Source organism: Camelus dromedarius, chromosome 4 (assembly GCF_036321535.1).
Source record: "Camelus dromedarius isolate mCamDro1 chromosome 4, mCamDro1.pat, whole genome shotgun sequence".
In the NCBI taxonomy this organism is placed as follows: domain Eukaryota; kingdom Metazoa; phylum Chordata; class Mammalia; order Artiodactyla; family Camelidae; genus Camelus; species Camelus dromedarius.
The window spans coordinates 61238990-61253569 of record NC_087439.1 but is presented as its reverse complement, the minus strand read 5'-3'; the positions used below and the strand labels follow the sequence as shown (position 1 = coordinate 61253569).

The 14580-nt window shown below is 33.4% G+C and overlaps 1 protein-coding gene across 1 annotated transcript in view; it reads right to left on the bottom strand.

The window, feature by feature from the left end:
• Nucleotides 1–1774: 1774 nt before the first annotated feature.
• Nucleotides 1775–14580, bottom strand: part of BARD1 (BRCA1 associated RING domain 1) — a 70400-nt gene continuing 57594 nt past the window's right edge. Inside the window, exons 10-11 of the mRNA XM_031451823.2 lie at nt 6097–6194; nt 1775–4948 (exon numbers count right to left, since the gene is read on the bottom strand). Coding sequence (XP_031307683.2) covers nt 4616–4948; nt 6097–6194 — 431 coding nt within the window. The 3' untranslated portion in view covers nt 1775–4615. The remainder of the gene's footprint in view (nt 4949–6096; nt 6195–14580) is intronic.

Here is a 14580-nt window from a genome sequence, read left to right as displayed (position 1 = left end):
ATAATCCATAGTGCCAGAGAGTTATACATAAAATGAAGAAGCAGAGGACACTCCCAATTAAAAGAACAAGAGAAATCCCCTGAAAGAATCATCAATTAAATATACCTTGATAGTCTACTATATCATGATTTCAAAAAAGGAGTGATCACACTACTGAAGGAACTAAAAGAGACTGTGATTAAAATGAAAATTTAAAATGGAAATTAAATAAAAATGGAAAACTCATTTGCTGAGATAAGAACTGCACTAAAGTCTCTAAAAAGTAGGCTAGATAATGAAGAGGAACAAGTAAGTGACTTAGAAGACAGGACAACAAAAGTCACCCCATCAGAACAGCTGAGAGGAAAACAAATAAAAACTAATGAAAATAATATAAAGGACCTATGGGATAATATAAAGCATGCCAACCTATGCATAATAGGAATCCCAGAAAGAGAAGAAAGAGTAAAAGGGATTGAAAAAGTATTTGAAGAAATCATGACTGAAAACTCCCCAAACCTAACGAAGGAATCAGATATCCAAGTATAGGAAGCACAGAGGGTCCCAAACAAGAAGCAGAACAAAATGACAACCTACAGAATGGGAGAAAACACTTGCAAAAGATGAGACTGACAATGGCTTGATTTCCAGAATATATAAATAGCTCATGACTTAAAAAGAAAAAACAAACAACCCAATCCAAAAATGGGCAGACCTAAACAAGAAATTCTCCAGTGAAGACATATGAATGACCTACAGGCACATGAAAAAATGCTCAATATCACTTATTATCAGAGAAATGCAAATCAAAACTACAATGAGGTATCACCTCATACCAGTCAGAATGGCCATCATTCAAAAGGCCACAAGGGAGAAATGCTGGAGAGGTTGCGGAGAAAAGTGAACCCTCCTACATTGTTGGTGGGAATGCAGTTTGGTGCAGCCATTGTGGAAAAAAGTATGGAGATTCCTCAAAAGACTAAAAATAGACTTACCATATGACCCAGCAATCCCACTCCTGTACATACATCCAGAGGGAACCTTAATTCAAAAAGACATATAGCAACACTATTTACAATAACCAAGACATGGAAAAAACCTAAATGTCCATCAACAGATGACTGGATAAAGAAGCTGTGGTATATTTATACAATGGAATACTACTCATCCATAAAAAATGATAAAATAATGCCATTTACAGCAACATGGATGGCCCTGGAGAATGTCATTCTAAGGGAAGTAAGCCAGAAAGAGAAAGAAAAATACCATATGATATCACTCATATGTGGAATCTTAAAAAAAAAAAAAAGACAAATGAACTATATATAAAACAGAAACAGACTCACAAACATACAATACAGATTTGTGGTTGCCAGTTGGGGGAAGGGTGGGAAGGGATAAATTGGGAGTTAGATTTACAGATACTGACTGATATATATAAAATAAATAAACAAGTTTATACTATATAGCACAGGGAAATATATTCAGTATCTTGTAGTAGCTTAAGGTGAAAAAGAATATGAAAACGAATATGTGTGTATTCATGTATGACTGAAGCATTGTGCTGTACACCAGAAACTGACACACTGTAAACTGACTATATCTCAAATTTTTAAAAAAAGGACAAAAATAAGATGTAGAGAAAAAGGAACCCTCGTGCACTGTTGAGGGGAATGTAAATTGGTCAGTGTGGAAAACAGTATGGAGATTCCTCAAGGTAAAAATAAAACTACCATTTGCTCTAGCAGTCTCACTTCTGGGTATTTATCTGAAGAAAACAAAAACACTAGCTTGAAAAGATATGTTACCCTAGAGTTTACTGCAGCATTATTTACAACAACCAAGATACAGAAACAACCTAAGTGCCCATCAAAAGGTAATAGATAAAGAAGATGTGGTATATATGTACAATGAATATATACAGTATCAACATGAAAAAGAATGAAATCTTGCCATTTGTGACAACATGGAGAAGCCTAGAGGGCATTATGCTAAGTGAAATAAGTCAGAGAAATACAATTACTGTACGATTTCATTTATATGTGAAATCTAAAAAACAAAACAGAAACATACTCATAGATACAGAAAACAAATTGGCAGTTGTCAGAGGGGAGAGGGATTGGGAGGTTGGGGGGGACAGGCCAAATTGGTGAAGGGAATTAAGAGATACAGACTTCCAGTTATAAAATAAATTTAAGTCATGGGGATATAATGCACAGCATAGTGAACAGAGTCAATAAAACCGTAATAACTTTGTATGGTGATAAACAGTAACCAGAGTTAACGAGGTGGCCATTTTGAAATGTATACAAATATTGAATCAGCATGATGTACACATGAAACTAATATGATATATGTCAATTATATTTTAATTTAAAAAACATTTTTTAAATTATTAAGAGTACTACCTGACGCTCTTGATTCCAAACTACCAAGGTTACGCTGTGTTCAAAAAACAAAAATATTTAAGTAATAAAGTACCTAATATACTTTAGAAATATTGCTTAAAAAGATAAGCTTTGTCAGCTGAGATTTCCTCACAAGTCCTTCAGTCTCAGTCTGCAAAGTGCAGAATAAGCCACTTCTACAGAAGAAACAGAGATACAGAAGCACAAATAACTTTAATGATTTATGGTAAATAAAAAGGAAGCTTGAATCTATGATTGAAAAATTAAAATAATTACAAGTATATCTATATAGAAAATATAAGACGTTTCAAGAGTTGAACTGCTCTTAATTAACTGCTTAATTAATTGCTGTCAAAATACTTAAAGAAACAAAAAATAACACTGCTTACTAGTGAGACACAAAATACAACAGAGACAGAGACAAACCAAGAAAATGAACGAAGGAAAGCGAGTAGCAACTCCCAAAAGTGTTTTTACAAACAGGGATTCAGATCAGAAGAGCAAACATAAACCTGTCTAGGAATACGACCAATGAGGCAATAGAAAGTGACTACAAGTCAGCTATAAGTCAAAAATGACAACTCAAATCCCAGAGAGTCTTAAATTACTTAAACCAGACATTATCTAACCCCTCAGATTTGTTTGGTGCTGTGCTGTTCATCAGTCTCCATTAGAATGAAATGTGGGACAAACACATTACCAGTTGGTTGGAGAGTGTTTCAGAGCTAATTCACCCGTGAAGGTCAAGGCCAGCAGTATTGTGCTCACATAATATATTTATTCATATGGAAAAATAATATGTCAAAGAAGGGATTAAAGTAAATTTTATTTTGAAATAATCAGCTGAGTCTCAAACTTCAAACAAACGGATCTAAAAATGTTCATCAACTTCAGACTCTCAGCATTCCAGTCTAATGGTTATCAAACTACTCTCTTTGGGTCAAAAAGGACCAAACTGGCAAGTCTCAACAGTGACTCCCTTTCCATGTATTTAATATTTTAAGTATATTCAATTTCTAGGAGGACTTATTAAAGAACTCTGCTTCTTAGAAAATGTTTTAAAATGATCTAATCTACCTTGTCAATTCACAGATAAGAACACTCAGACCAGAGTAACCTGCCCAGGTCTTCCCATTCTCGGGAGATGCCCTGCCCACAACTCTGCAGCCCTGACGGTCCTGGTATTACGAGTAAGTCCTTCTCACTCCTACCATTAGACTTATTGTCGTAGCCTTTTGTAGCATCTGGAGAAAATCTGTCCTAAATCAAGTAACTGCCAACTTCTGCCTCCCCAGCAATCTAAAAATGAAAAGAAATTTATGAAGAAAGAAATTAAAACCTTCAAAAAATTATTTTAGCAAGACATAGTAAGGTCTACCAGAAAGACTGCTTTCTAATTTATCTGCAATGGAGTGACAATTTGCTAGTCTGATGAGAACTCCTAAGAAATAGTGAAATTATAATACACTAAAGAAAATGCGTGTGTGTGTGTGCGTGTGTGTGTGTGTGTGTACAGAGAGCACACGCAGTTATAAATTGATTATTAACAATAAGGAAGTATATACAATAAAAACATGTACCATGAGCCCAGTGTTGATTTTTAGCACCAAAGAATAATGTTAAGATTCAAATCATGATTTCCTGATTAACAGATAAGAGTTTTTTAAAAATGGGGCTAAAAATATAGGAACAGATATCCAAGTAAATTCTAAGTAGCTATATAAACACAAGCGTAGACAGGAGAAGAGTTTAACACCTATGGTGGCACATTTAGACCAGGTACCCTATTCTCATTATAATAAAGTCAGAATAAATTATCTGACAATATTATTTGCTTACTAAAGGAAGGCAAGTATTTCTGCTGATGGCAGGTGTGGATTTTTTTCATCAAATATTAAAAGGCTGAGACATAATGATACCACTCGTATATTGAACCAAAGTTCTGATACCCTCTCATTAATCTTTGATAGCTAATAATGTGAATAGAAAGACATGATGAATCAATACATACGCCAATTTAAAAAAGAAAAGTCTTTAACGCAAATCTTGGCATCTAACTGGTAAATAGAAGGAATTCCTACTCCGGAGTACAATTTTCTTTTTCTAAATTCAAGGAAAAACAGTATATGAATGAGTCTACCTATTTGTAAAAATGTGATCAAAACAGTGCAATCACTGGGTTCTCACACTGTGCACATTCAATCTGAAATGCTCATCTGGTGTAGTATTCAACTGTCAAGAGGGAGCAACTCAAAGGACATCACACAATCTATAAACCAGCTGGAAGGAGCCATCCAGACTTTGCCCTGCCGAACTCTCTCTGGGCGATGATTAGACAAATCTTCATAGATGATGTACTGTGTGCAGAAGCGCTGGTCAGAATCAGGTCTGGCATGGTACGCGACTGTGCTGATGCTCTGCGTCACGTCACTGTCCGGCTTGGGCTTTCTGCTGAGGATCTGGCCCCCAGCTGCAGCGACCAGCTTAGTAAGGTTGTCCTTTGGATGGTGTTTGAAGGTTCCACCAAAATAGAAGTAGCATCCATCAAACAACTTTGGTAACTGAAATAACGAGAAAAAGCTCGTTAAAAGCAGATCAGAATATTTTAAAACACTGCATATGAATGAGAAATAAAAATAATAGTGAGCAGTTAAGAAGCTACTTAATATGAAAATGAATATACGTTTGTTCACATATGACAGAAGCATTATGTTCCACACCAGAAATTGACACAACGTTGTAAACTGACTATACTTCAATAAAAATATATATAAAAAAAGCTACTTAATGAGGTTCTGGGACAACTTGTATTTCAAGTAAACTATTTGGGTCAAGAAAAATACTTATGAAAATAAAGGTTTCCTATTTACAATTTTTTTCCTACAACTCTGATCCTTTTCACTCTTCTCACATTTTAGGTGTGCTATGTGTACACACACACACACACAACCTGTTTATCAATCTTCTTTTATCAGAATGTTTATTCGTATTTGGTGGGACTTAAAGCTCCAAGAATTCCTTCCTAGGGTATCTGAAATACACTTCAGGGTACTAATTAAGCTCAACTTAACTGTAAGAGTAACATCTTTTCCATGGAACCTTCCAATTGTGCCCATCCATATTCAGGTTCCTAAATATTACCAACCTAAAATCTCCAGGGCAGCGACGTGGGAGTGTGGCCTCCAGGGTTCTACAGATGTATTCCTCGGAACACAGTACACTATAAAGCCATGGCTAGGGATCCAATTAGCTATGAAACACACTTCTGTGTGCTTTACAGGAAAAGTTCCACAATTCCCTTCTACAAAAACTTTTGACATTTCTAATATACTTATCTGTCAACAGGATAATGGAATATTATCCATTAAAACTGTAATATGTGGCAATAAAGACATGGTTAACTAAATCCAAGCAGCAGCTGTAAGTCCTCTTTCAAGCTCCTTCCTGTATATGAGACTTATCTCAGATTCTGAAAGGTTTATGGGAATGTTCAAGATGCCAAAAATCCATTAAGAGTATGAAATTATTACCTTCTGGATTTTACTGCTCATTGTGATCATCTCTCAGAATCAAGTGCTTGAACTAAACACAATTAAAATTTTAATCAGTCACCTGTACTTGTTGAAAGGGCAGGAGAAGTTTTTCCTGACGGTAATAATGATACTAAGTTACAATAAGAACACTGAAAGTAGTATCAAAAGGAAAATACCAGCTGTTCTCTGTTGAGCCTGCTTCTCTGTGGTCCTTCAGGAATTTCATACTTTTCTTCCTGTTCCCACTCTTTTCTTTGTAGACACGCTTTCACCCCTGGCAAAAAAAACAAAAACAATGAAAAAAGCAAAGTAAATATCAAGCAAGCATTATTTCCTTCACACTGAAATTAAGCACTTTACCTAAGTGATTTTTCTTCATGGTTAAATATTATTCTGAAATAGAAACCTTACCTGTGCCAAAACAAAATGTAATAAAACTGGTTTTCCACATAAAGAAATGTAAGGATTGAGCAATGAAGTAATATTGAACACTAATTTAGTTTCTCTTCTAAATCAACACACTATTTCACGTACAAGAATAAAAATCTAAATTTTTCTTAATAGCTATTATCAAAATTAAGGTGAATAAAAAGTCCCTCATTTAGTTCAGCCCACAATGATGTGACCCTGCGGGCTTGTCATCCACACTCTCATTCTGGTAATCCTATGTCCAACCTCCTGTTAGACTAAAAGTGATCTGACATTAAACAAACTACTCGAGTCCAGAGCACCTCGCTAAGCTGGCCACATAAAAAGGGCACTACAGCACTTGTTAAAATAAATAGTAGGCAGAGTCTGGGCCATGTCTGGGATTTGACAGGTCCACACTGAAGTCACCAGTCTAGAGATGACTTGGTCTCAGTATTTTCAATGCTTTTAGAGCTGCTTCAATTGAGATGTTCCAAGATGCTGCTTAATATATAAAAGTTGGAATATTTTAACGACTGAATACTCCATCTCTCCAAAAGCAGAGCTTTGTCAAGAGACAATTTTTCTTAACTTGGGACTATTAATGCATATTCCAATTTAACACTAAACCTTGGCATATCTATAATAACCTATCATGTAATTCCTAATTTTCTGTGCTTTGGTGTCCCTTCCCCCTACTATTTTTAATACAAGGATCACATTTAGCCACGTTTGCTATGCTGAATCCTGTTCTTCTCACTAACCGATCAGAAATATGATGGTTTCATAAAAGCTGTTCTTTAATGTTCATTAAAAATTATATTTTTAAAATATGTTTTAATAACAACTCACTAGGTAAGATTATCCTTCTAATGAAGTTAATACTAAAATATTAACTTTACTGTATATTGAAAATGCATCTCAAAATAAAATTTCTGACTAACGGTCAAAATCATACAGGAAAACACTGACAGTGTGCTTGCATTATTACCTCATATACTGGTTCTCTGTTAAACACCAATGCAAAAAACATTAGCAGTCTAGCCAAATCATTGACTTACCTCACTCATTATTTTACATATAAATTATTACTTTCACTTTTTACCACTTCAGCACGTAGCTCCTTTCTAAATCTCCTTTCCTGAAGATATCTGCAGAGCATTTATACCTCTATCTTTAGATGAATGTATATACCAGCATACAAGCCAAGGACTGAACACTGAATACTCCTATGATATCTACTGTAACAAGTAAACAGCTAACGTCTAATTACAGAAATAAATAAATGAGCTGTGCCTATGCTGGCTGCTTATCCATTTTATGGAGTTAGTTGGTTATTTAAACAATTAAAAAAAAAAAGCATACTAAAATGTTATTTATTGGTCCTGGCAATGTGCTGGCATTAGTCAATCAACAGAATGTGGCCTTAAAAGATACTAGAATGAGATAAGCATGACATGGAGAGAAATGAGACAGCAGACACCAAGAGGGCAGCATGGTGCCTCCAGGGGAAGATGCCAATGCTCCTATAGTGTAAATATGCCCCCAAGTCGTACACCTTTCAGCTTTATACACTTGTTCAGTAAACTTCTGCAAAGGCTGGAAGAAAAATCCAGTGCTCTAATGACAATTTCCTGAGCTGAATGAAGAACGCAGTCCTCTGATATTCTCTTATTCCAAGTAACAATTTGCCAAGTCTCTCTGCTACCTAATATCAACTAAAGAAGGAAAATATAGCACCGCCCTGCCAAAAACTAAGGAACAGTTTGCAGGTCTATAACATGTTAGAATTGCTGTCATAGCAAACACAACATGGAGAATTTTTTTAAAGTTGGGCATGACATCTAGTCCAAAGATTGTAACTCGAATGCTTACCAGGGCCATTCAGATTACATACAGATTACGTGAGGAACCTTAAGTTAAGTGGTAGAGTTATGGAGACTTTAACAAATACGAAAATGCACATCATACCTGAAGACACAAAAATCAAAGGTTATGCTGAACTAAACCACATGAATTATATCTCTTTTGGCCCTTAGATTGCCAGTTTGAAACTCCTGATGCTCTGTCTAATCAACCTCTTCATTTCATAGATAAGGAAACTTAAATCCTAAAGATTTAAGCAGTTCTCCCAGTGACACTAGTGAGATGAGAACTCGGGTATCTTCCAACCCCTTAGATCAGATTTTTTAAAATCTTTATTTTATTAAAAAATAAAGCATCTTAGGAAATGCCAGGTACTCTCTACTCAGGTTTAATATATTGTATCTCTTTTACAATAAATCTCATAACCACTTAATAGATAACTAAATAAAAGGACCCTTATTTTTAAGAGATCAGCCAAAAAGTATACCAAAAACAGCAAAAACTGCTGACTACCTAGGGCAGGGAGCAAGGCATTTGGCTTTGTCTTCAGTAATCACTGAGTTTGTTTAATTTGACTGATGCCAAAGTTGCCACTCTCTAATTTGTACCCTAGGAGTTTCAGAATGTTCATACTTCTCATTAGACATTGACGATAATTACAAATTCACATCAACTTTCTAGTAAACTTCCTAGTAAACTTCTTTTGAGATAAATCAATTGAACTGATTTACTATAACAAAAAAAGAATGAAATACTTTAAACTTTGAGCAACTTAAATGGTGATATATCTTCATCGATGGAATGAAAGAATATACCAGCCAAATTATTAACTAATTAACAAACCTAAAACATATATAATATTTTAAGGGTTTAATTATTCAACATTAGCTAGCTAGGCAAACTACATCAGGAACTATTAAATCTATTTTCCATATTAAATTATCAGAACTTTCATAACACTGCTAGTCATAAACTCATCTGAAGTACAATACATACTGTAATCCTTACTCTCTATAAAGAGGTTAAAACAGGCCATTTCCCACCAATTTAAAGACACTTCTTAAAACTTGGCCAAATTATATTTTTAATTTGTACTTAATAAAGTCCATATTATTATTATTCCATCATCTGCCAAAAAAAAAATAGTTCAGCAGAGACAGATTCTTGTGAAGAAATAAGAAGCATATGCAAGACCACTAGTTAACTTCCTCAGCTAGTAATATTTAAACTGAAATGACCAACATGAATAAGTTGTATTATTTATGTAAACACAGGTTTCTGCATATGCCAGAATAACACATACTTTAAAATATGTCAAGCGACTATCCTTGTAAAATGTATGTTTAATACCAACTTTCTTACTTTTTACATGTTTTATATTTTAAGATTTTGACTAAAGCTATCATTTTGCAGAAATATAGAAATGAACTACCTATCTTATTAAAACTAAGAGATTCTTTTCTGCTCAGATGTACTCCTGATCATGTCTACCATTTCAAGTTAGCTTTCCTTTTGCCCTGATTTTATTACTTTCTTATATAGAGGTAAGCAGCCAATTCCCAAAGTACTGCTTAACTCAAAGTCGTTAGCTCAAAGTCATTAAGGTAGCTCTGGTCATCTAAGCAAAGCCTGGAATCTGCACACTAATGCAGCTTATGAATTCTGGGATACAATTTTTTTTTTAAAAGAGGCTTGTATCATTCAGAAATGTATTCCTTTATTCTAAATCTCTAGTAACCACTCTTGCTTCCTACCTCATAAAAGCACATATATCTATGGATGTATATTTTCATTTTAGCTGCGTAAACCACTGATGGTGTTCATTAATCTATATTAAGGTTAGTCACTTTTCCTAGTTTTAGAAGGTAAAAAAAGGATTATACAAATGGGAAGGTTCCAGAATCCACAGCTACATACAAATGATTATAGAATACAATGAAGACAGAATAAAGCTTCAAAATCAAGATCTGTTAAATGCTCCAAAGTCCAAATGTCCAAATAGGGAATTATCCCCCCATGAAGACCACAGAATGTGTGCATTTTCTTCAAAAGCTAGAGTAATAAATACATTCTTATTTTAAACAACTATTATTCTTCTAGAGCTACTGGCTATTTGTAACTAAAATAGCACTGAAAATCAGAATTAAATATCACCCTCAGTCAACACTAAATATCCTATAAAACAAATTAAAATACTGAATCAAACACTTCATGTCAAAATAAAAAATCTTAATAAATATGTCATTAGATCCAAACTAAGCACTTAAAGATGTCAAGAAAACTGCATATTATTAAAATAAACATCAAAGAATTTCCCTTCTGATTCTATTAAAAATAAACACTCAAGTTATAAAAACAAGATTTTTTTTAAAATGCTTTTCTATTCAGCTTTTTAGTCAAATAGGCTATAATATCACTAAACTTTAGACAAAAGGAAATCATTTTTAAGAGGTAACTTTCTACAACAATGACAAAAATGGAAAAACAACTTTTACTCTGTCATTTTTAAAAAACTGGATGGCAAGTAAAAGAAGAACTAAGCCCAGTATTATGAAATTCCACAGTGAAGAGTGAAAGGACAATACAATGAAGGCCGAAAATGTAAAACAAAAGCCAAATGCTCCTGTCATGCCATCATAAACATTTGCATTTAGGATATCAGCTGTTACAGATCATTGGACTTTGTGTGTCCATACAAATACCACTGAACAACTGTTTATTTCTGGCTATTTTTTAAACCAATATTTTAATTAAAAGCATATTTATACATAAAAACATATTTCCTCATAGAATAGTATGCTAAACTTATTTATTTTACTTGATGCATATTGAGAAGCAGGTCAAATTCTATTACAAAAATATATTACTACATCATAAAATTTGCTAAGGCAAAATCTGGGTATCAATTCTAGAACTTTGCATTATGAATAATTATCAAAATAATCCTCTTTAATTAAAAACTCATACTTGGTGTTCTTTTTGAGTCATATATTTAAAATTCAAATATTTATGTAAGATTTCCATACTTTATTGAACAGTAAACATATTAAAATGTATCTGCTAGATCTGCATAACAGGTATGAATCTGGTGAATCAGACTGGAGCAATATACGCACACAGGTTCTATTTCCCTGATTAAGACCAAAACTCTTACCTACCCAATTAATTTTTGGAAAAGTCCAGAAAGAAGATCTAATTGTTATTAGAACTTGAGAGTTTAAATTTCTTCTAAAGAACTTGAATTTCATTGAAGACATTGTTTTTAAAACTTTATAAACAAACAGGCCTCCATCTACCAATCCACCGCTTTGATTACTTCTTTGCCTGTACATATTCACACGTTTATGCTATTGAAAGTGAAGGTATAATTGTTTTATGCTTTTTTAAAAATTTAAACATTTGTTTTTTCATATTTCAGTCCTAATAATTATCACTTAAAAACATAATTCTCTTTAAGAAAACATCTTTAAGCACTTCAGAATTTTTTTACTTCTTTCATATTCAGGTTATTCCCCATCTTGCAATTAGAAATAACAATGCAAATAGTTTTTTTTTTTCTTTCTGCATTACTTGTGTATATGTGGGTATATTCTCAGAAGTACCACTATTATATCAAAGGATATTTACTTTTTATTCCTAGACCATTTTCGGTAAAAGATTTTTGTAAGCATGAAGTTGCCTTATCAACCCGAGTGAATAAAAATGCTTTGGTATATTTATTTTTTGATAATTAACAAAATCTGAATAGAATAAAAATTACCTTTATTTTCAAAATTCTACAGCACTCTCAATATCCATTTGAAGAAATAAATTTTAACAGAAAACTCTAAGGTTACTAATCTAATTATGAAGTTATTTATAAAATGATAATATAATGAGTGCCTTCAAAGAAACACCCTACCTGGCCCTTCCTCTCCTGCGTACAGACACAAGACCAGCATAAAATGTCTGGCACATTCCCACAGCAATTCCCTTAGGTGCTAAGGACTTTCATAACTTCTACAGCAGCAATTTTATTTAAACTCAGATGAGAGTGGGGAAGAGGAAGAGATTATGAAAGAAAAGATGACAGCCATCTGCTCTCCCTTTCACAATGAGACGAGAAATGAAGAGGCAGAATTAAAGTTTTTTTAAAAAGGTTGGACTAGAGGAAATTTTGAAAGCAGTGTACTGAAAGAACAGGTCCGTAAAAGATATTTCATCTTTAAGGTTAGTTTACATCTTTAGGATGCAGGCTCAGTTTTTGCATACTCTAAGAAATGAATAAAATGGCTTATTTATATATCTTCTACTTGTCATTCTAGTCACCTCTTAATTACCAAAATTCACTCTGCACAGGGATGGTTATTAGTTGCCTGTAAGGAATTAACACCAAAACAAGGACTAAAGCAGAATCTCAGGCACAAATTTAATCTTGAAGAAGGAACTTTCCTATCTATATCGCCTATTTCTGTAAAATAAATACCATTCTATAAGATACCTGTAAAATAAATATGATGAGACAGGATGGCTGGTACAATAGCAATAATCAGGATGTTCACACCAAGTTCATTAACTATGACACTGTAAGATGCTTTATATATATATAATGTAGAAAAGTAAGAGATATTAACCAATTAAGACAGTACATGTTTCAACAGAAAACTTCCAATAGCCAAATCTGGATCCAATGGATCCAAATTGTTTTAAATAATTCTTTTTGTTAATTTGTTTAAATTTGTTTAATTTTTTAAATACGCCAATTCTCTACAAAGAAAGTTTAGGTAAAACTTCCTCTTTAATGTACTTTGTTTGTGAAAAACACTGTAAGAAGTTAACACTGAACTTTCTATATAGTTCATCCAGGTTCTGTCTACCAGGCAAGCTAGTGGACATTTTATAGATGGTTTTCAACTAGTTTTGAATAGCTCTGCACTTTTTGTTTAAATCACACTAAGTTGTCTGACATTAAGAAAAACATAGACACCACAGAAAAATATATTAGGATAGAAAGTGAGGATTCCTGCTCTCTTTTTATAAACCCAGTGGCTATTTAAAGTAATTGTCTCAAAACCCTGAACCTATTTCTTTTTGGAATTTGTATCACAAAGTGTGAGGATATGAACTTCAATAAGATATTCCATCCATCTTTCATCCTTAAGGAACCACTGATATAAGAGTATGCTATTCACTACTGTGAGAATCATCAAATAGCACACTATTAAGTCAGCTTGAGTCCATCAGTGATTCTATAAAAATGACATGGCCAAGCCATTAAAGTGACAAAACTTCCATTTCTTAAAGAAGGTAGATTATATGGAAATGAATCACGTAGTCTGTATGTGTAACCAGATGCAAGTTCAGCAAATTCACAAGAACTAGACTTAAAGGGTAAGTGTAAATGCCTTATTCAAAATTTCACATGGCTTCTTTATTACTGAGACATTATTATTATGAAAATCTATTCCTTCCTATAACCACTGGCAAAGTTTCTGGCACAATTTCAGTATAAAAACATCTATAATCAAGGAACCATTTTAAGTCAATTTTTAAAATACTGAGGCCTAATAAGATTTGCCACAGATTTGCAAAAAATGAAGGTTTAAAAAGAAGAGTGAGACATAAAAAGAAACTTTTTCTCTATGTAAATGGCCAATCAGTCCACTTGCTTATAGTGCTTCTTAAACTGGTCATGACTGGCAGAGTCTAATAACAGATACTGATGAGACCAGATACAGACAGCGGCATTGTTAGCCATCGCGGGATCAGACCAAATTAGTGCAGACTAGCATCCCAAGAAAAGTGGCAGCTGCATTTTAAAGGGATGGGTATCAATCGCTAAAAAGAAACTGTTTTATGAACCAAGTTAATTTCAAACAATAGATTCATATGTTGATAGCCCACTGAGGAAACAAAACTGTCACCCAGATTTGGGTGATGTGGCGATCAATGTGTTAAATGAATAAGATTTTGATTAAATCAAGTGTTTCTACCATAAAGCCTTCAAAGCACAAAGCTATAAAACAAAGTTAAAAAAAAAAACAAATTCTAATACATCATTTTCTTCTTAAAAAGAAAGTTTTATTAAAAATATTCACTATTCAGGGGGGTGGGTGTAGGTCAGTGGTGGAGTGAATGCTTAGCATGCGGGAGATCCTAGGTTCAATCTTAAATAAATAAATAAATAAATAAATAAATAAATAAATAAATAAATAATACTTAGTTTCTAAAAGAAAACAGTCTATACTTAAATGAAAACACACTTAAAAAATACTATTTTTTTTTACTTTTTAATCTGAAATAATTATAGATTCGCAGGTCACAAAGAAATGTACAGGGAGGTCCTATATACCCTTCCTTCTAGTGTGCAATATTACCATCTTACACAACAATAGGACAATATCAAA